This window comes from Tachyglossus aculeatus, chromosome 12 (genome assembly GCF_015852505.1).
Source record: "Tachyglossus aculeatus isolate mTacAcu1 chromosome 12, mTacAcu1.pri, whole genome shotgun sequence".
In the NCBI taxonomy this organism is placed as follows: domain Eukaryota; kingdom Metazoa; phylum Chordata; class Mammalia; order Monotremata; family Tachyglossidae; genus Tachyglossus; species Tachyglossus aculeatus.
Genome location: NC_052077.1, coordinates 2,358,752 through 2,381,899, shown reverse-complemented (window position 1 = coordinate 2,381,899; position 23,148 = coordinate 2,358,752). Strand labels below are relative to the sequence as shown.

Genomic DNA, 23,148 nt, shown 5'->3' with positions numbered 1-23,148 from the left:
GATGCCTTTCTGGTAGGTGCATTAAAGACTGTGAAGCTGCCCAAATCTGCCACCATTTATTTATTCAAGTAAATCTCCAATGGTTCTCATTCTGCCAATGGGGCATTTTAAGTGTTTAAGCACATTAAATCCTTGAACAACAAATGAAATTGGAGACAAAAATCACACGGTGGCCCTTTATCTTTGTGACATACAGGCTCTTAGAGTAATGGACAAAATATGATTAAGAATAGACAATTTTGCCAAAAGGGATTAAAATTGTTAAAAGGTTATAAAATCTAGGACCATAATCAACAGAGATACCCTAAATCATGCAGCGTAAACTTCGCATTAAAAACTGGCACAGAGGAAATGCAAAATATGTCACTGGTATAATAAGGCCATTAATCAGTTTTTCATCAGTTTCTCTGGGCAGGGCTGTTCCAAGACAATAACAACAATAATAATAATAATACGTTTCTCTGGACAGGGCTGTTCCAAGACAATAATAACAACAACAACAACAACAATAATAATAATAGCATTTATTACGCACTGAAGCACTGTTCTAAGTGCTGGGGTAGATACAACAATCAGGTTGGACCCAGTCTCTGACCCTCAAGGGGGTTGTTCACATGCTTTGGGTTAAATTCCCAGGCAATTAAAGCCTGACCCAAGGTTTTTAGTTTTCCTGTATATTTCATGATATAAAAAGACTTCTTTTGATAAATATGGTAAATGGTAATGTCACATGTGTATTAAATTTCTAGTATGAGAACCATATTTTCATCACCTCAATTCCTTAAAGGTGGATGCGGCCAGTAAGCTAGGGGACAGAATACTGGATCTCCTTTCAACTAAAACTGAACAGCCCTTCACAGCCTCGCCAAGTAATAATAATAATAATGGTGGTATTTGTTAAGCGTTTACTATATGCCAAGCACCAGTGTCCAGTACTGCCAAACTGCACTAAGCATGACAATTCTCAGAAAACTTTCCAGTTTCACTTGCAAAGAATGTATACGCGGATTCATAATATTTTGATCGATTCTCTACTTTGAATGAAATGGTGTATAAATAAAGAATACAACATTCTCTGTTGTTCAAGGACAGTTTTGCCATTTCACTCCTGCCTAAAAACCATTTTTTAATGTGGCTCTAGAAGAGTCACCCACTTGCCTAGCCCTGCTGGTGTGCGACATACAGGTAAACAAATCAGCCTCCCAGTGAGGAAGCTACCTCTTTTGGGTCATCCCCGAGCAGCTTAAATTTCCTTGGGATTTTGCTTCTGGCAAACTTGCATCCGTTGTAGTACATGCTCCAGGAGCAACCGAACGAAAAGGAAGCCCCACAGGTGTCTGGATCCAGCCCCTGACATGCACAGGTTCGTCTGAGGGGAAAAACAAAACAAAACAAAACAAAAAGACGGCACAAAGACAATAAATAGCGTGAGGAGAGGGCCATAGGCACGTTAAGGCATCCTGCCTTCTGGGCTAAAATTAAAGACTTTAAAGGCTATGATTTCAAGGTCACAGGGTCATCATCATCTTCATCGTTATGACCACCACCAGTGCTGATTATTCTGGTGCTTAGACAAACTAACAAAGAATAGAAAAATATTATCCCTGCTCTTCAGCAGCTTCTAAAATGCGCATTGTTGAATGTTTGGATTTTACTCCAGTCACGCTGGAAGTTATGACAGAAAAAAACGACTGTCCAGGAATAAAATAAAATGTCTGTGAGGGCAATTGCTTGTTTTTACTTTTGGAGAAAAAACCTAACAATGCACAATGCATGTCTGTATTTGTGACTGGGATAGAACTTACTGGAAGACTAAAGGCAACATAATTTCTAAACTGCAACTGCGAGTTGTCTGTTACAATAAGAAGTCTAACTCTATTACTATCAGTTAAAACCAGAAGCCCAAGCAGCGAGGCTCAGTGGAAAGAGCCCAGGCTTTGGAGTCAGAGGTCACGGGTTCAAATCCCAGCTCCGCCACTTGTCAGCTGTGTGACTTTGGGCAAGTCACTTCACTTCTCTGTGCCTCAGTGACCTCATCTGGAAAATGGGGGTGAAGACTGTGAGCCCCACTTGGGACAACCTGATCACCTTGTAAACTCCCCAGCGCTTAGAACAGTGCTTTGCACATAGTAAGCGCTTAATAAATGCCATCATTATTATTATTATCATTATTAAAAGTAGTCTTCTTTGTGACCAATTAGAAATCATGGCAACTTTTGGTAATAATAAAATTTTATGGTGTTCCCTCTAGGATTTACTATTTTTTTTAGTAACAACTAGCTTACCACATATTCCTTAGTAAAAATTGGTTGCTTCTGATTTCTGCCCATCCTAATCTGCAAAAATCAGTTCTATTTAGTTCTATTCCTGTTTTCCAGTCCAGGGCTTGCTATACAATCCATCAGTTCATTGTTCTGCATGTATTCTGTTCTTTGGAGTATATAATAGATTGCTGAGGTTTACTTTACCATGCTTTATCATTCAAAAACCCTTCTGAATCTACTGCAGGATTTTTCTCCCAATCAATTTTTCTTCTTCCCAGGTCATAATCCCCCACTTCTACGACAGTAACACCTGCAAAGCTTTTCGGGAGGTCAGAGGGGAGCTCGTGACGGAGTCAGCGGGAGCTGGGTAGCCAGAGCGCTCGCGCACGGGGGCTGCCGGAGAACGTGGTCGCCTCACTAGGCCTCAGCCCTCACCACAGGCCCCTTCCTACCTCCCCTCCCTGTTCTCCTTCTCCAGCCCAGCCCGCACCCTCCACTCCTCTGCCGCCGCTAACCTCCTCACTGGGCCTTGTTCTTGCCCGTCCCGCCGTCGACCCCCGGCCCACGTCCTTCCTCTGGCCCGGAATGCCCTCCTTCCGCACATCCGCCAAACTCGCTCTCTTCCCCCCTTCAAAGCCCTATTGAGAGCTCACCTCCTCCAGGAGGCCTTCCCAGACTCAGCCCCCCCTTATTTTCTGCTACTCCTCCCCTCCCCATCACCCCGACTCCCTCCCCTCTGCCCTACACCCTTCCCCTCCCCACAGCACTTGTGTATAGCTGTATATATTTATTATTCTATTTATTTTATAAATGATGTGTATATAGCTATAATTCTATTTATCCTGATGGTATCGACACCTGTCTACTTGTTTTGTTGTCTGTCTCCCCTATTTATCCTGATGGTATCGACACCTGTCTACTTGTTTTGTTGTCTGTCTCCCCTATTTATCCTGATGGTAACGACACCTGTCTACTTGTTTTGTTGTCTGTCTCCCCCTTCAAGACTGTGAACATGTTGTTGAGTAGGGACCGTCTCTATATATTGCTGATTTGTACTTCCCAAGGGCTTAGTACAGTGCTCTGCACACAGTAAGCGCTCAGAGAAGCAGTGTGGCTCAGTGGAAACAGCCCGGGCTTTGGAGTCAGAGGTCACGCGTTCAAATCCCAGCTCCGTCAACTGTCAGCTGTGTGACTTTGGGCAAGTCACTTCACTTCTCTGTGCCTCAATTACCTCATCTGTAAAATGGGGATGAAGACTGTGAGCCCCCCGTGGGACAACCTGATCACCTTATAACCTCCCCAGCGGTTAGAACACGGCTTTGCACATAGTAAGCGCTTAATAAATGCCATTATTATTATTATTATTAATAAATACGATTGAATGAACACAATTTTGTACTCGTATCTATCGTTATTACAGTACTCCCTCCCTTATGCCCACAACCAACTCCAGCCCGTTCAGACTTTCAACTCCCCCTCTGCCGACCTCACCAACCAACTACTTGGGTTGTTAAAAGTGAAACGATCGAGAATGAACTCCTCAAAAGTCTCCTCAGGACCACCTCACCTCTCTCCTTCCTGCTTTTCAAACCCACCCCATCTACCTGTGCCTCTGATTCTAACCTGTCTCACCTCCTAAAATCATTTGCTCTCACTCTCCTCCCACACCTCGGTGCTATTTTCAACCTCTCGCACTTTGACGGCTCCCTCATCACTGCCGGTTATCGCCTCAATCTCCCCGCTCCCATTCCCGTACAAAACTCTTGGAAAGGATCAAAAACTTCCGCCGTCTCCATTTCCTCTCCACCAGCTTCCTCTTTCCGCTGTCAACCACTTCGCTCCCCGGGTACGGCGCTCACTAAATGTCTCCAATGAACTGCTTGTAGCCAACTCCAACGGTCTCTACTTTGTCTTAATCCTCCTTACCCTTTAAACCGTCTTTGCCACTGTGGACCACACCGATTTCCTAAAACAGGGACAGGTTGTGTCAATGCGTCACTAACTTGGTCCTCCTCCCAACTGGCTAACCATTTCTTCTCCGTCTCATTTGTTGGCTCCTCTTCTGCCTCAATCTTGTCATGACAACATTCGTCGAGGCCCTGTTCTACGCTCCCAACTCTTCTCCCTATTCTCTCACTCTCTCTTGGGGAGTTCACCCACTCCCAGGACTTTGGTTACCCGTTATCGTGCCTATGATAAGCAGCGTGCTAAGAGAAGCAGCGTGGCTCAGTGGAAAGAGCCCGGGCTTTGGAGTCAGGGGTCATGGGTTCGAATCCCGGCTCTGCCAATTGTCAGCTGGGTGACTTTGGGCAAGTCACTTCACTTCTCTGGGCCTCAATTCCCTCATCTGTAAAATGGGGATTAAGACTTTGAGCCCCCCGTGGGACAACCTGATCTCCTTGTAACCTCCCCAGCGCTTAGAACAGTGCTTTGCACATAGTAAGTGCTTAACAACATATTGTACATATTTACTATTCTATTTATTTTATTTTGTTAATATGTTTTGTTTTGCTGTCTCCCCCTTCTAGACTGTGAGCCCGTAATTGGGTAGGGACTGTCTCTATATGTTGTCAACTTTTACTTCCCCTGCGCTTAGTACAGTGCTCTGCACACAGTAAGCGCTCAATAAATACGATTGAATTGAACTGAATTGAGCAAATGCCATCATCACTGTTATTATTATGAGAAAGATTGACAAATCTACCTCTCTAGCCCAAACTTCTTACTCAACCTCCAATCTCGCATATCCATTTGCTCCCGACATCTCTACCTGAATTTCCCCTGAAATCTCAAGATCAAAATGCCTACAAGGGAACAACTCCACACTCCATACTGCATGGTTACCTTTTGGGGGTGTAACTCTGCACATACTTCTTCATTCCTCAAAACCCTCCAGTGACTCGGCTTGTTGTCCCTCAAACAAAACCTCAACACACCCAGCTTCAAGTCTCCTGACACACTTGGACTATCCTTACCTGCAAATCCCCAGCTCGCTCCCTTTGATCCTCTCCAGTTAACCTTCTACCTAATATCTTGCTCTCGCCTCTCCTGCCTTCAACTCTTTGTCTGTGCTGCTCCCCTGACCATGAACTCCTATAATAATAATAATTGTGATATCTGTTATGTGCTTACTATGTGCCACGCTGTAATATGTGCTTACTATGTGTAATGCTGTAATAAGTGCTGGGGTGGATACAAGCAAATCAGGTTTGCTGATTTGTCCCTGTCCCTCTTAAGGCTCACAGTCTTAACCCCCATTTTACAGATGGGGTAACTGAGATGGGGTAAGTGATTTACCCAAGGCCACACGGCAGACAAGTGTCGGAGCTGGGATTAGAACTCAGGCCCCTGCTCTATTCACTAGGGCCCATGCTGAGAAGCAGCGTGGCTCAGTGGAAAGAGCCCGGGCTATGGAGCCAGAGGTCATGGGTTCAAATCCCTGCTCCGCCAACTGTCAGTTGTGTGACTCTGGGCAAGTCACTTCACTTCTCTGTGCCTCAGTTACCCCATCTGGAAAATGGGGTTTAAAACTGTGAGCCCCCCCGGGACAACCTGATTACCTTGTAACCTCCCCAATGCTTAGAACAGTGCTTTGCACCTAGTAAGCGCTTAGCAAATACCATCACTACTATTATTATTATGCCACGCCGCTTCCCCTATCCTCCCCAAATTTAACGGACCACAGCCCTCCCCACATCCAAGGCCCACCTAAAATCCTATCCCAATAAGCCTTCCGCCCAAACTGGGAATACAGCATGAGCCTGGGAGTCCGAAGGACCCGGGTTCTAATCCCCCCACTGTGCCACATGTCAGCTGTGGGCAAGTCACTTTACTTCTCTGTGCCTCAGTTACCTCACCTGTAAAATGGGGATTAAGACCGTGAGCCAAATGTGGTACAAGGACTATGTCCAATGCGATTACCTTGCATCCACCCCAGCACTTAGTACAGTTTCTGGCTCATAGTAGGTGCTTAACAAATACCATAATTATTATCATTATAATAATTATGTGTCACCAAGAAGTGACACATTCCCTAACCATGAAGATCTTACAATCGAACAAAGAGACCTTCCTATAAATGTTTACAATTACAGTACTTAAAGTGGTCTTTACATGCTCAGGGATAATAATAATAATATTTAAGTGCTTACTATGCACCAGGCACTATACTAAGCGCCGGGGCAGATACAAGCAAATCGACTGGGATGGATACAAGGTGGATACTGGGGTGGATACTTCCCACCCAGCTATGTACATTAAAATGTGGGGACAGTCCTCAGTTCTTATTCCAGAGACTAGAGAGTCTCATCTCTACAGAATAATTGGGGCGAACAGGGTGACTAGTTTGACGACTTTGATGTCACCGACATCTAACTTCTCCAAACTGGAAGAGTTCCAGAGTGAAACACTTGGTGCTGTGTGAATGCTCCAGTTTTGCGCGTGAACACAGACCCTGGGTTGAATTTAGAAGTCTCCGGAGAGCTTCCATTTCTGCCATGAGGTTCTGAGGCTTGAAAGGTCCTTTAAATCTTAGAAGCTCGTGGATATTAGATAGGACGTTGGGGAGCGTTGAGGGGGGGTTGGGCCCTATTGGAATATCATTCTGATCCATGACTACGTCCCCTCTTCTCTCTCAAATACAAAAGAAAATCAAATGCCGAAGGAAATCTCAGATGGGGAGACCCAGGACTGAGTAAGATAGGTCTGTCTCTAAATACAAATTCGAGAGCTTCAGGAAAGTTCTCCATAAAAACATAAGCCATGGAGATTCATCTCTAGATTCAGAGAATGTCATTTGTTGGAAATGAGGGGGAAGCCTGCAGGGGAAGACACCACCGATTTCAGAAAATTAAATCAGTTACAATTAATGGGAGGTGCAATTTGCATGCAACTACGAGAAGATTAAATAAAACAAACAACCGCAGTTGTGGCCAGCAGTTCATCAGGGATTCCAAAAGCTGAACCTAAGCCGGGTTTGCTCAGAGAAGGAGTGGAATTACTGTTGTTACCACAGTGGGATCTAAAATAAGGGGGTGAGTATGCACAGTGAAGCCACCACATCTCAATTCTGATACGAACAGGGATTTTTTAAATGTGCAAACTCAACGGGAGGAGAGAGAGAATTAATGAATTCACTGGACCAAAAACGCTTTTCCAACGTATCTTGATAGTCGACATGAAAAACTGCTCTGAAAACTTGCAATGTGCTTGAAGGGGTTTTGCAGTGGTTAAATCCAGTGTGGCTCAGTGGGAAGAGCCCGGACTTTGGGGTCAGAGGTCATGGGTTCAAATCCCGGCTCCGCCGACAGTCAGCTGTGTGACTTTGGGCAAGTCACTTCACTTCTCTGGGCCTCAGTTACCTCATCTGGAAAATGGGGATGAAGACTGTGAGCCCCCCCATGGGACAATCTGATCACCTTGTAACCTCCCAGCACTTAGAACGGTGCTTTGCATATCGTAAGCGCTTAATAAATGCCATCATTACTATTATTATCCAACCTGTATTACAACTGTCCAAAAAACAATGATCCTGCAGGTTATAACCACCTTTAAAACCAAACCAGGGATTTGAGACAGTAAGAGTGAGGGTCTAAGTAACCCTGCTGGTTGGGTAACTTTAAAAAAAATACACACACAAAACCCAGAGAAAATGAAAGAGATGCTGTCTCTATCGGACATGAAAGCTATAGAGCCAAACCTTCTCTGACAGGACTAAGCTAGTGACATTTTGATTGTCGACCACAAAAAAGAGCACACTGGTTAGCTATGTGCCTTTACGTCCTGGGGGGTAAAACTGTGGTGAACACAAAGGGAAGAGGGAGGATCTAAGGTCACCTCTCTGCCTCCTATTATTCTTGGGGAACAGGAGGAGAAAGAGGAAGGGAAAGGAAGATGGGTAAAAAGATGAAAGGCAAATATTCGGAGACAGAGTATGACAGATACTTTGAGGCAAACCATCAGTGTGCCACCTAGATTCTCTTTAACAAGCTTTAATAGGAAAAGCTTGGCTAATTTCCTGGCAATGTAACAGAAGTGACCCCTGCTGACAGTGCAGATTGGGATGGATGGGGTTGTCTTCCTCTATTGAAAAATGGCATAATTTTTTCGAAGAGGATCAGGCAGAGAAGAAAGGCGTTACGGGGATGGGGGACATTTTGATATAAATTTTAGGGATGGTGTTCCATTCCTTAGGAATAAAATCCGTGACACAAAGACACGGCCCCACAATGGCAATCCCTAACAGGTAGCTGTTGGATCGTCACAATTTTGCCCCAGTCACGAAGTGGGGACAATCTACCACCCATTACATGTTGCCACCCATTATATGTCGCCAACTTGTACTTCCCAAGCGCTTAGTAAAATGCTCTGCACACAGTAAGAGCTCAATAAATACGATTGAATGAATTACATCCCACGAACCATCTCAATGCCATAAAAAGCATGGTCTTTTTTGTTCTTTCTAAAATGTATTACCAAACCACAATTTGCTTTCTTCCTTTGGCTGATCAACAGATAACACCAAGCCCGGTTCCACCGTGTGCATAATGGCGAATGGAACCAGGGCTGCCAATCGTACAAAAATGAACACGAGCAGAAATGACCAAAAATATGAGCAGAAAAGCCCACACAGATGTTTTGGTGTCAGTAAATGCTCTCACTGAGAGAGAACAGCAGGAATCGTGGGGTATCCTCACCACCCCTGCTCCCCCCACCAAGTCCACATTCGCTCATTGTGGGCAGGGATTGTCACTTTTTATTGTTGTACTGTACTTTCCAAGCGCTTAGTACAGTGCTCTGCAAACAGTAAGCACTTAATGAATACGATTGAATGAATGAAAGCATCAGGTTGACACCCCCCCACCCCCCAGGTTGACACCCCCGCCACCCCGCCACTCTCCCTCCCATTCACAGCTGCTCACTGCCGCTTGAAGTACAATATGGTCAGCAAAAAACTTTTACAGTCAGAAATTTCAATTCAAGCTGTTTAGAAAAAAACACCAAACCCACAACTTTTTCAGGGGCTGGCAACCCTACATGGCGCCTCACATACATGATAAGTGGGAAGGAAGGAATGAAGAAGACATGTTACGAATGGGAAGGAGGGAGGGAGGTGCTAGGAGTGGCAAAGAAGAAATAAAGGGAGTTGCTGAGAGTGGGAAGGAAGGAAAGGGAAGCAGCAGCTGGGAGTCAGAAGGAAGAAAGGAAAGAAGCTGGGAATGAGGAGGGAGGGAGGGAGGAAGGAGGGAAGGAAGGAAGAAGACATGTTACAAATGGGAAGGAGGGAGGGAGGTGCTAGGAGTGGCAAAGAAGAAATAAAGGGAGTTGCTGAGAGTGGGAAGGAAGGAAAGGGAAGCAGCAGCTGGGAGTCAGAAGGAAGAAAGGAAAGAAGCTGGGAATGAGGAGGGAGGGAGGAAGGAAGGAAGGAAGGAAGGAAGGAAGGAGGGAGGGAGGGAGGGAGGGAGGGAGGGAAGGAAGGAAGGAAGGAAGGAAGGAAGGAAGGAAGGAAGGAAGGAAGGAAGGAAGGAAGGAAAGAAGGAAGGAAGGAAGGAAGGAAGGAAGGAAGGAAGGAAGGAAGGAAGGAAGGAAGGAAGGAAGGGAGGGAGGGAGAAAGGAAGGGAGGGAGGAAGGAAGGAAGGAAGCAAGGGAGCTGCTGAGAGTTGCAAGGAAGGGAAGGAGCTGCTCGGGGTGGGATGGAAAGAAGAAAGGGAGCTGCTGAGATTGGGAAGGAAGGAAAAGGAAGGAACTGCTGGGAGTGGGGAGGAAGAAAGGGAGTGGAAAGAAAGGAAAAGAATGCTCTTCAGGGGGGTACCGGCCTCAGGAAAAAAACAACGCAGGGGTGACACTCACTCTTCGTTCAGTGCACAGCGTCGATTGGTGAGAGTGCCATACTTCCTTAGGGTTTCAGTGAGTTCAGAGTAGAGTCTGTCTGCGAGGGACAGTGGAATTCCCTCCCACACGAGGATGAGGATCACGACCACTGCGGTTTCACAAGTATGGCCAGCTCGTTCGCGCACCAAACACAGCAGTTTTTCTTCGTCGCTGCTTCTACGAACCACCTACATGGACATCAGTCCCACCCAGACACACACACACACCCCGCAAACAAAAAACTCTGGTTAGTTTAGAAAACATCCTATCTGTACAGTGCAACTATGAACACTATGACTCACATGGCCTTCTCATTTTCCCTTTTCCAATGGTCTGACAGGGAAGGGATTTTCTGGATGCCTCAGAGGAGGGGCAATTTTGCCATGCAGAAACACTGCCAGACGCTTTGCACTGAACTGAGATTCAGGCTGGGATCAGGCTGGAATGCTGAACTCCTGGATGCATTATAACTCCTGTTTCCTAATTTTAAGCTCAGTGCAACCATTTATTATAATTTCACAAAACAATCCAACAAATCTAGGAATAAGGGTTTTTTTTTTAGCAATTAAGAGTATTCACTAATTGCCCAGCTTCTTCTCTCTAACCCAGCACTCAGAGCAGGGTTTGGTACATTGTAAGCATTTAATAAATATCACACTTTTTCTTTCAATGTGCCCTATCCCCTTTTTTTTTCTCCTTTCCCTGGATGGTCTCCTTCACCACGAGGAGGAACACAAGCAGTGAAATCAATGAAAACAGCATTCTTTTCAACCGCGATTGTTTCTCAGGCTGGAGAGTGGCTATTTACATGGTAGGGTTAATAGTCCCTGAAGTAGCCAGGATCTGAAATTCAAATTTCTTGCTTATTATTACACTTACCCACTTAGCTATAGGGCATCCCTGGGAGCTTTTGCCTTCTTTACCAGTATAAATAACTCTTTCGATCCGGATGGCTTTACCCTTCTGTCCGAACCTTTAAAAAACAACAAACACAACAAATATGTATACCATCGGCTGGTTGATGTGAATGTGGTAACGAGGGACGCTACAATCTGAGCACGTTCTCTAATGTGTCCAGCATATCTTGAGAAATTAATGCTTTGTATCGGACTGGAGCCAATTGGGCTGGATAATGCTGGATTTCAATTCTGTTTAGCTCACGACGCCTTTGCATTGATAAGCTTTTAACGGGCCATTTGTGAATTAAATTCATTCGGAGATAACAATGGGAAACCTGGTTTTCCCCTCCAAAATTTCACAAGCCATAAAGCTTCCTTTTGTAGTTAATTGGCTGAAGTCAGTCATCTAAGACCGGCACTTAATTGATTTTTTTTCCCCCTACCCCAAACTCAGTCGTTTTAAAGTTTGCAGTAAAGAGTCGGGACTGTTACAGTTTTTTTTATTTCGTCGGCTTCTCAGGACCCCAAGGATTGGTTTGGGCCACCGGCAAGCCCCTCTCTATCTGAGAAATCCCAAAGATTGGGTTCTCCTGTAGCCTGGGTCCACAAAATGGCCTGGGGGAACCGCCTTCACCCTTCTGGGCCAGAAGGGAGCTAAATCAATCAATCGAGAGTATTTACGGGCTGCTTCTCCGCGCAGAGTGCTGTACTAAGCGCTTGGGAGGAGGCCACAGAGTAAGTAGACACGCCCCATGGGCTACCAGGAAGTGGCTTCTGTTTTCGGAACTGGGCACAGTGGGCTTCTCTCTCCTTGAGGTCCCCCCCGTCCGTTTCATGAAGACCGTCTAAGGGCATAAACCAACGAGGAGCAATCCGGGACGCCGTCTATCAGCCAGGACCGTGAACTCCTTCAACACCCAGAGTGGGAGGCTGCTAGACGATTCGTCGCCCTGACTGGGGCTCCTTACAAAGCCGGCCAGAGCTACGAGGACTTGGGGGGAAACCTGGAAACACCACGAGGGGTTCGTTGGACTGAGAGCTAAGCAAATGCCGGGTATCAAGAAGTACTTGAATCTTCTGTTATCCTACATACGTCCCTTGCCCTTTATTAAAAAGACAGTTTACAAGTGGGATGTGTAGGGGGGGCGACTCTGCCAGAGAACTGCTCTGTCTCTATAAGAAGCGTTAAATTGGAGGTGGTTTCGGCCTAGGTAACTCCTTTCCCGTCCACATTTGCCTCCTCTCGCTTTTTCTCACCTCAGCTGGGGCAGCTGGGTCTAGGCCCGTCTCGGCCGCCCCCGCTGGGACCTGGGTTCCTGGCCGGCTGGCACGCGGCCTGTCCTTGTCCTGTCCTCAGAGCGGGTAGCCTGTGGCCAGCCAGCGGCCCATTAGCCCTGTCAAATATTGTGACTCTCTGGTGAATGGAGCCGTGGGTAATGTTGGCAACCCTGGGGTAGCTTAGCCTACCCGTAATTACTCTATTTGCAATTGTTTACTTCTTTGTGTGTGAAGCCTGGAAAAATTCTGACATACACAAAAGGATAAACGTTAATCTGCCCTGTGCCTTTGCGTTAATTACCTTTCTTCCATGATTTCTCTAATAGCTGCCACATTAGGACCTGCTCCTAGATGGGTATAAAAAGGACCTTCATCTTTTTCAATAATTTGCTCTGTTGAAATAATAGAAGATTATTATTTTAGACCTCAATTATACTAAATAGAAAGGCTACATTCACAAAGCTCATCCCCCAAATGCATATTAAGGGCCTTAAATGTGACTAGTTACATTTAAAACAAAGAACAAAAAACCAAAACCAAAGAAAAACCCACCGCCAACCATCTTTTAGAGGATAGGCAAACCGTCTGACTGTATTCAGATGCGTCCAAGGGCCCCACCCCTTCTGAGATACTCATCTGCGGACCCTTGGCCCAGGGGCCCTGGAGAGCGGCTAGTACGGGATGCGCTAACTTGGGACGATTTGTGTGCCCGGCCGATCAGCCGGCCAATTTTCGCATCCTCCAGAAGGTGATAAAAAACCCAACCAATTCATTTCAAGGCCCTTAATGTGCCCTAGGCCCCTCAACACCTGCGCCCAAGCTAATTATCTTGCATCTACCCCAGTGTTTCGCACAGTGCTGGGCACACAGTAAGCCCCTAGCAAATACCACTATTATTGTTAGTACTAATAAACACACTCTGAACTCAATGGGTGACCTTAATTACACACCTCAAACCATCACTGCTGCTTCCATTCGGGTCAGCCTGGCCCAATTCTCAAGCTCACAAACGAAGGGCAGTTTCCCCCAGTTAAGAGTCCGGGGGGGAAATGAGGAAAGGATTACGATAAAACCTCTCCCTCTTGAATTAGGCCCTTGAGAGATGGGTCCAGCTCCCTCAGCTAGAGGACCTTCACACAGTGAAGGTCACAGGGTCACATGGAGACCCCGGGGCGGGAATCGATGGCAGGAACTGCAGGAGGCACCGCTTTGGTTATCCTCTAGCCCCAGAGACTCGCCCCTTCCCCATCAGAAGGGAGCAGGAGCCGATCCTGACCGCTCCCCGGGTGTTAGCCCTTTCGAGAAGAAAACAAGAGTGGGGCTATCTTACAGGAAGCTCTGAGGACATCGGAAATTATCGCTCACACTTGTGCCCCCCCTCTCTAGGACCCCTTCCCACTCCGACCAAGAATTCCTGGGGCTGAACAGACAGAAGTCACCACCGTTTTCTCAGGCCCAGGGTGGCTCCTAATTCCTGAATGTTACAGTTGTTCCACCTACCCTTCCTCTCACCCCACCCATCTCTACTCTCCTAAATCAGAGTCAAAAGGTTCTTCTGAGGAGAGAAAAATGAAATAGCATGGTCATCCCAGACCCGGAGAGTGTGTAAAGTCTGCAGAAGGAACTCCAGGTCCCGAAGACAATAGAGCTCTGGCAGTTATGTTTCACTTCCATTACCAGAGCAGTCAACATCTGCTCCCCGAGTCAAAAATTCATCCTTTTTTGTTGCTGTGGTTATTAAACTTGTTCAAACTTGCTTTAAAATGAATGCTGCTAAATTAGCTTGCAAAAGAAGCCGCCTTCTTATTTGATCCGATCCGTTTCCACAGACCGTCTGCCTCTCGGGGAGACTGGAAACCCGACGAGACGGAGTCACCCCAGGTAGATATGCATCTATTTTTAAAGGCTCCGGCTAAAAAAACGCACCTCTGCACAGAACTGCTATCCTATCCTGCCTCGGTATGACAGCCTCTGTAATGTGAGGGACCAAATGCAAGCTTGGGGTTTTTATGATCCACTCCAGACTCCTGGTAGACTTGGTTAAAAAAAATATATATTAATAAAAGTTCCACATCTGACGGCAAACTCGTTAATCCTGGATCAACACCAGGTGTCTCAGTCCGTTCCCGACACTTACCGACACAACTGCAGGATGGGAAATCATACTGAGTTTTGACTGGCGTATCCATTAAATTTTTTATAGGCGTATCTAGCAACTTGGAAGGTGACTCTAAAAAATGATTGAGAACAGAACCAGCTGCTCTCTTGGTCGGCGTCTTTTCCGACGCAATCGCTTGTGGCTCTGAGGCAGGGGTGTGGCCATCAAGTTCTGTAGCACCGGTATGGCGGGTTAAAATGGTGATTGGCCCGGCCGTTTCCACTTTCACGTGTTTCGGCGACTTGATAGTCAGGGCCTTGTGGTCGAACAGTGACTTGACCTGAATCTGTTTCAGCTGCTGTTCCATGGTCTCGATGATGCTTCTCTGTTGCAGGCTCTCGCACCCGAAATACTGAACCTCCTGCTTAATGCTCTTTTTCCAGGGTTTGCCTTCTGCCTGCCCTCCGCCCGCAGGGCGCATGCAGGTGGGAGGCCCGGCCCCGGTTTCCACCTTAATGGGCCTGCGCACCGGGCCGCCCAGCTCGTTCTTCGGGAGCTGGGCTTGCTGCTCCTGTTTCTGCAAGAGGTGCCACCTGAGAGCGGCGTGCTTCTGGAAGTCCTTCTGGGGCACGGCCTGGAGCGGGCTTCCCCTCTGGCCCGGGGCGGGGGGAGCCGAGGGCGGGTACTGCGGGAGGTATCGCTGCTGCATCGGCTGTGCGGCCTGCTGCCCGGCGAGGACCGGGAGTCTGAGGTTATAGCCCTGGTTCTGAGGGAACGGCGGCTGAAGGCCGAGGGCCCGCTGGGGCTTCGGCTCCGGCGCCTGGATACCCCCGGGGTGGCCATCTGGCGTCGGGGTCCCGCCGCTCGGGTAATACTGCAGGGGCTGCGAGGCCTGGTGTTTGGCTCCTGCAAAGCGGTCGGCGGCGGTGTCCTTCCTCTCGGAGACCGGGTGCGCGGCGCCCAGGCAGGGCTGCTGGAGGCCGCTCGCGCCGGACTTCAGGATCTGGCTGTAAGGGGGATCTCTATTATTCGCGCCCTGGGCCGGCTCCAGGCCCGTCAGGGCGTTACGGGCCTGGAACTCACTGGACTTGACGTAGCAGTTTTCCGCATGAAAATATTCCTCCATTTTCAGCTGCGGGAAGGGGGATCCCTCGCTCTGCTGTTCAGCACCGCCTTGGGAATGAGGGAAGGCCTGGGCCATCTGTTCTGTACTCTTCACTTGGAACATGTGCGGCTGCGGAGGCTGGCTGGCGGCAAGACGGGGGCTCTGGCCGACTTGCCCCTGGGCCGCCTGTTCGTGTAGCACCGGGTGAGTGTGTAAGAAGGGCTCAGTCTCTGAGGCCTGAGGATTCAGGGGCCGCTCTTTGAGCGCCGGCCCCGAGGGCTTCTCGGGGGGCCTCTCCGTCCTCGGTTGAACGGGAAACTTCTGGGTCCCGAGCAGCCGTGCCAGGGGCTGCGGCTGGGAGTCCGGCTGGGGCGGGTGGGGCTGGGGCAAGCGGGGCGGCGGGTCCCCGGGGGCCCGAGGCGGCCCCTGGGCCGCCTCCATTTGGTACGACTGAGGCGGCAGGTCCCGCTGCGTCGTCTTCTGGCCGTAGGCCGGGCTGGGGACTCCCTGTACCGGGCCGGGGCTCCCGGGGTACTGTCTGAAGCGCGGCTGGGCGTGTGGACTGGATGGATACTGAAGGATGGACCGCAGTAGGGCCTCGCTGGATCTGGGGCAGGACTCTGCCTGGTGGTGATAGTGAGGAGAGGTCAGAGGAGAGGTCAGCTCTATCCAGCCTGACTTCAAGTAGGGCTGGGCCTGCAAGGCGGGATCCCCGGACGCCGCCTTCTCTCCCTCCACAGCTGCCCCTGGCTCGTTCCCTTCTGCTAGCTGCCGGCGAGGGGGCTGCGGCTTGACGGCACTCCCACCCACGGGAGGGTGCCTGAAGGGCTCCGGGGTGGACCTGGTTTCCTCAGGGCCCAAGGGAGGCCCACTCGCCCCCGGGGTGGGCACGGGGGTCTCGCCAACGCGGCTCTTCTGGGGCTCCTCGGGCAGCCCGAGGGCAGCGCTGGGGCTCTGGGCCCCCGACCCCTCCGGCGGCCCCTCGGCCTTCATTTCCCTCGCAAGAGTGTCCTCAGCCCGGCTGAGGTAGGGGCGGGGTCCCTCGGGGACCAGCCCGGCGTGAAGCACCTCTGAGGGGAGTTGAGGGACTGGAGGTGGCGGGGCGGGAGGTGACGATGATGGAGTGAGGGCGGCGAACGAGGAATCCTTAGGGAACGCTGGGCTCCGCTGGTAGTAAGCACCATTCGATTCTTCTGGTTCAAAATAGGCCTCCGGGCCGCTCCCAGGAGCTTGGGGGTTGCTCCGGGGGGCCAAGCAGAAACCTTCACTGGGTACCGGCCCCGGGGCTCCTTGGAGGGCATCGTTCTCTATGGGGGAAGGGTCCGGCTCAAAGACCGGGTTGGAGGCCTGCAGCTGCTCTTCTGGTTTCTGGAGGGGGCGGCTACCTGGCAGGGGGGCCACGTCCCCTGCATCCTCCGCCTGGCGAGCCTCGGGCCCCCCCGCAGCGGGCACCTGGGGTGGCTCCGAGATTGAGGTCTGAGGCGAGTCCGTCTGCCCTGAGGTATGGGAGGAGTGAGTGGCCTCGTAGAGCAACTCGTTAGTAGCCTGACTGTTAATGGCATTCGTATGAGATGTGGTTTTCTGCATCGCGATGGAAACACGATCGGGATAGTACTGAGACAGTGTTTTCTCCAGGAGTTCACCGTGCGTGTTTTCCATGGAAGAGGCAGAAACGGTAGCACCATTAGGCATTGGCACGGCCTTGTTCTTGAGAAACAACACAAGGTTCTTGTGGTAAGTAGCATTTTCTCCCTGTTGCTCATTCAGAATCAGGAGATCGGGGTTTTCGGATCCGTTGCGGTTCCACCTCGAAGGGTCGGTAAAAGCCGAAACCGCGTCAGCCCGCTCCGGGACGTCCCCGGGCTCCTCCTTCTCCCTGCGTGAATCGGAGACCCTCGGCTGGCTGATACTCGTCCCCTGGCTTTCCTCCTGGCTGCCCACGAGAACACCTCTCTCGCCATTAGCCTCTTGGTCCGGTTTCACTTTCTTGTTCTGATGAAGCGCAGCGAGAGAGGGTTCACTGAACGTGCGTTTTATGCCTCCGTTTTGCACACACTTGGAAAGCTCCCTGTTTTCTCGGGTGAAGTCAGGGCTGGTGCGGTTATCCTGACTTCCCTTCACCTGGGGGACTCCATAACTGCTCTTGCGGGGCAGCCGCTTATTGCTGTCCCCGTTCACTTCGTGATGGGGCTTCTCCGGCGGCGGCGGGTTTCCGTTCTGCAGCTTCACGGCCAGGGGCTCCGTCGGGCACACGTGAGGAGGCGCCGAGATCAGGAACGGACTTAGTCTGCTGCCCTCAACATGGTTGGGTCTATCCTGTTCCATCTGGCTTGCTCGGGGGCCATCCACGGGGTTGCCCTCTGCGCGGATCTGAAAGACAGAAGGTGGGTGGGACGGGGGGAAGATGGTCAAAGGCTCCGTTTGCTCAGCCAAAGTGATCACTTCCACATCTAGGAGAGTGGCAACGTTACTTTGCGTAAGTACACCCCTAAGAGAGATGAGCGATCTAGATGCCCCCGGACCTCAAAGCCCATCCAAGCAGAGCTTCTTAAATCTTTACACTCGCACCAATATCTTGGAAAGGAGGGGCAGGGATGATGGAAATCCAACGATAACCCACAGACCTTTTCCATTTCCTCCTGCACCAATTATCTTTACCAGAACTGCTAAGGGGTAGCAACATTAATGACCAGATGTGTCCCCGCTTCTTTCTTTCCCCCTGCTTATACTAACGAGCAATAAAAATGCCAAAAGCCAAGCACGCTAAGCGGAAAATGAGAGGCCCACACGCTGGATAATCCACAGGCCGGATAATCAGTTCCTCTATGACTGGGAGTTCCCGTGTAGCCAAGAATTGGTTCTAAATCCATGGCCCTTCATTTCCCCACACGTTCTTCTTAGTACATCTGATGCTGAGACCCAAGGAGATAGTCACAGTCTATGCTTCTTGTGTCTTTCACCTTCTGTGCTTTAGGAAAAGCAGCCATCCCTCAAGAGAAGCAGCGTGGCTCAGTGGAAAGAGGTCAGAGGTCATGGGTTCAAATCCCGGCTCTGCCACTTGTCAGCTGTGTGACTCTGGGCAAGTCACTTAACTTCTCTGTGTCTCAGTTACCTCATCTGTAAAATGGGGATTAAGACTGTGACCCCCCATGGGACCACCTGATCACTCTGTAACCTCCCCAGCGCTTAGAACAGTGCTTTGCACATAGTATGCGCTTAATAAATGCCATCATCATTATAATTATTATAAGAAACAGAGACCAATAGAGTAGAGAGGTGATTCACTGCTCTGATTCACTAGACTTATTCCTCCCCTACAGATCCAAACATCTCCCAATACGCTCTATACACCTCCTCGCTCTACGTTCGAAAAAATACTCATTCTGTGGCTTCCAACACAACTGCTGTGGGTCTCCCCAAACTGGTGCAGTCATTCCTTTTCAATAATTTAAGAAATACTATCTAGGTCAGGAAAAACGGTAAACTGTAGTGCTGACTTAAAAAAAGAGATGAACTACACTCAAAATCATTTGGATCAAGGTCAGTCCGCTTTTACAGTATTGCAGTTCAACAATGATTGACTTGACACCTGTCCACGTGTTTTATTTTGTTGTCTGTGTCCCCCTTCTAGACTGTGAGCCCACTGTTGGGTAGGGACCATCTCTATATGTTGCCAACTTGTACTTCCCAAGCGCTTAGTACAGTGCTCTGTACACAGCAAGCGCTCAATAAATATGATTGATTGATTGATTGACTGATTTTGGGGTGTCCACTTGGCCCCCAGAGCTTCCTACAGGCTCGGGACTGGCAGCTACTTTCCCCCACTCTGTAGTAGGGGGATTACAAGGGCGCTTCGGAAAACCGTAATTGTCCTTGACATTTAAGCAGGAAAAAAGAGTTCCACTCTAACAGGGCATAAAAGAGATGAAATCATTAGTCAGAAAGAGGCTCAAAAGTCCATTTATTTCAAAACAGACTGCAAACCAGTAGCCATTTTATATCACTCATTTTAAGGCAAAGAATAAAACGAAACTGCCCAGGCCGATAACCTCTCTCAAAGGATTAGAAACCCTATGATTTTTCTTGTTGCAGTTATTATTATTGAGAAACATCTGGTCTCCGTCACCTATTTATTTGGACAGGTCGGATGATTTCTTTTTTTTAAGGAAAGGTAAGGAAACCCATACAAAAACTGAAAGCTAATAAATTACAGTGTGCCGAACGCCTTCTGTTTTACTCAAAGGATCTCAGCCACTAACTTTGCCAATCAGAAGCATAAAGGATTCCCCTTTCCCCTCTGAAACCACACTTAGCTCCTTGACAAGATCATTTTAGGTTAGACTCCAAAGACCTTAAGCGAAGTCCGGAAAGCACATGGAAAAACAAAGCCCTTCCCTTATAGCTCATCTACAGCATTCCTCACGACTACAGGGATGCTGATAGTCTAGAACACTGCTTAAAATAACAAAAGGAGAGAAAAGACAGGTTGGGCATTTGCATAAAGGAGCATTTAAACTTGACCTTCATCATTTTTCTCAACGCAGATGCACGCTGCATTTTAATGATCACATTGGCAAAGCTAAAAAACTGTAAAAACCCGGTACACCTGGTAGATATACTGACTGTGAAACAGTCCCTGTATGCGCAAAATAATTTTTCTCCCTACACAATTATCCCACAGCAAGGAATAAACAGATTTCGTGCAAGAAAAAGTTTAAGCCTATTGAGTGACATCCTTTCTGACATTTCATAACCCTGGTAAATAAACTACGGCCTGACTCTCCCCATAACTTGTCCTCTGCTGATGGGCTTTGCCAGGGTAAATGCCGACAGACGGGCGGACGGTACACTGACGGAATGCCAACGGCATGCGTCTGGGAATCAGAGGACCCGGGTCCGAATCCCACCTCTGATGCTTGGGCAAGCCAATTTCTCTGGGCCTGTTTTCCCCATCTGTAAAATGGGGGTGAAACACCTGTTCAGCCTTGCCCTGAAACTTCAAGCCCCATGTGAGATGGGGACTGGGTCTGACCCGATGATCTTGTATCTACCCCCGTGTTTAGTACAGTGCTTGGCACATAGTAGGTGCTTAACAAATACCATTAAAAAACAAAAAAAAAACCCCAACCAAAAACCTAATTTAGCCAGTGCACAAATTATATCAGAGTACCATTTGCCCTGCCTGAGTGCAAAATAAGATTCAGAAACTCTAAATAAGAAATGTTCTGAGGATTGGTACCTGGGAAATCACCGCATGCAGAATTGTTACTGTAATGATGATGACGATGATTATGGCATTTGTTAAGCGCTTACTATGTGCAAGGCACTGTACTAAGCGCTGGAGAATACAATTTGTTTTATTATTATTATCACTGTGATATTTGCTTAGCACTTACTATGTGCCAAGTACTCTTCTAAGCACTGGAGTAGATACAGGGTAATCAGGTTGTCTCATGTGGGGCTCACAGTTTTAATCCCCATTTTACAGATGAGGTAACTGAGGCACAGAGAAGTGTTTTACTGGAACATTTCTCTAGACAGGGAGAGTTCTACATTTTACAACGGTGTGATTTTTACAAGAGTGGGGACAAAGACCAGCCAAAAAGGCATGAGCCGGTCAAAACAAAACTGCACAACGCAAATCCCAACTTCACTGAAATACCTCTAATACCAATGAAACACCACTGAAAGGCCCTCTAATAAAATGGGACCCCAGTCCCAAATTTTGATTTCTCTTCCTGCTAACATCACTTGTTCATCTTCTATCCAACTCTGGGTCAACATGGATGTTCCCTTTCGGGTTCCCTTGGGCTTTTTTTTCCCCCACAAGGCACTTAGTTGAATTTTCTTCCAGCTCCGGATTTTTTTTTATGGTATCTGTTAAGCGCTTACTACGTTCCAGGCACTGTACTAAGCGCTAGGGCAGATACAAGTTAATCAGGTCAGACACAGTCCATGTCCAACGTGGGGTTCACAGTCTTACTTCCATTATACAGATGTGGTAACTAAGCCACAGGGAAGTTACGTGACTTGTCCAAGGTCACATAATAATAATAATAATAATGATGATGGCATATACTAAACGCTTACTATGTGCAAAGCAATGTTCTAAGAACATAGCAGGCAAGTGTCAGGGCCAGAATTAGAACCCATGTCCTTCTGCTTCCCAGGCCCACACTCTATCCACTAGGCAAACACTTCGCTTTCAGACTAAAACAGTACATTTTTATCACAAAACTTAAGTCTGTGACCCTTGGGTTTACACCACTTGGAAATTTGCACTGACATTGACATTTTCAATTCACCTTCTCTTTTTACTGACTTTTAAGCCGGTTCCCCACCCAGTCCACTTTAGAGAAATCAGAAAGCTAAAACGCTTGCTTGTGCAGCTAGAAGTCTTATCCCAGCCTTTAAAAATGTTCGTCGATACATCGATGAATAAATCAATGGTATTTATGTGTGAATTAAGCGCTTGGGAGAGTTAGAGAAGCAGCGTTGGCTCAGTGAAAAGAGCCCGGGTTTTGGAGTCAGAGGTCATGGGTTCAAATCCCGGTTCTGCCACTTGTCAGCTGTGACATTGGGCAAGTCACTTAACTTCTCTAGGCCTCAGTCACCGCACCTGTAAAATGGGGATGAAGACTGTGAGCCCCACATGGGACAACCTAATCGCTTTGTAACCTCCCCAGAGCTTAGAACAGTGCTTTGCACAAAGTAAGCGCTTAATAAATGCCATCATTATTATTATTATTACAATACAACAGGGCTGGTAGACGTGATCCCCCTCTGCAAGGAGCTTACAGTCTACGTGGGAGACGGACATTAAAATAAATCATAAGTAGGGGCTGTAGTAGACTGTATGTACAGAAGTGCTGTGGGGCTGGGGTGATTATCAAAGTTCCTAAAGGGTAATAATAATAATAACAGCATTTATTAAGCGCTTATTATGTGCAAAGCACTGTTCTAATAGCTGGAGGATACAAGGTGATGATGATGATGGCATTTGTTAAGCGCTTACTATGTGCAAAGCACTGTTCTAAGCACTGGGGAGGATACAAGGGGATTAGGTTGTCCCTTCTGGGGCTCACAGTCTTCATCCCCATTTTACGGATGAGGGAACGGAGGCCCAGAGAAGTGAAGTGACTTGCCCCAAGTCACACAGCTGACAAGTGGTGGAGCCGGGATATGAACCCTTGACCTCTGACTCCAAAGTCTGTGCTCTTTCCACTGAGCCACGCAGCTTCAGTCGAGACTGTGAGCCCGCTGTTGGGTGGGGACTGTCTCTATATGTTGCCAACTTGTTCTTTCCAAGCGCTCAGCACACAGTAAGCGCTCAATAAATACGACTGAATGAATGAATGAATGAGAGCTCAGTGGATTCAGAAGGGATGGCCGGTGAGCGAAATGAGGGCTTAGTCAGGGAAGGCCTCTCAGAAGAGTTGTGATTTTAGGACGGTCTTTCCAACGTGCACTCGATGAATCTCCAGACATTTGCTGGATACTTCTTAGCTGGGATTGATTCTACATTTTCCATGAAAATCTGCCCACCAATTAGCTGGTTGATTTAGGTCTTTTTTTTGGTTTGTTTTCTCCCCAAACTGCAGATATCTGGGCCTCAGATGAGCAGCAGGGTGGTGT

At 48.2% G+C, this 23,148-nt stretch overlaps 1 protein-coding gene across 1 annotated transcript in view; it reads right to left on the bottom strand.

Moving 5' to 3' along the window:
* Nucleotides 1–17,877, bottom strand: part of TET2 (tet methylcytosine dioxygenase 2) — a 39,264-nt gene extending 21,387 nt beyond the window's left edge. The window contains exons 1-5 of the mRNA XM_038755368.1: nucleotides 14,448–17,877; nucleotides 12,612–12,702; nucleotides 11,013–11,106; nucleotides 10,113–10,321; nucleotides 1,219–1,369 (exon numbers count right to left, since the gene is read on the bottom strand). Of these exons, the coding sequence (XP_038611296.1) occupies nucleotides 1,219–1,369; nucleotides 10,113–10,321; nucleotides 11,013–11,106; nucleotides 12,612–12,702; nucleotides 14,448–17,838 (3,936 nt within the window). The 5' untranslated portion in view covers nucleotides 17,839–17,877. The remainder of the gene's footprint in view (nucleotides 1–1,218; nucleotides 1,370–10,112; nucleotides 10,322–11,012; nucleotides 11,107–12,611; nucleotides 12,703–14,447) is intronic.
* Nucleotides 17,878–23,148: the final 5,271 nt, after the last annotated feature.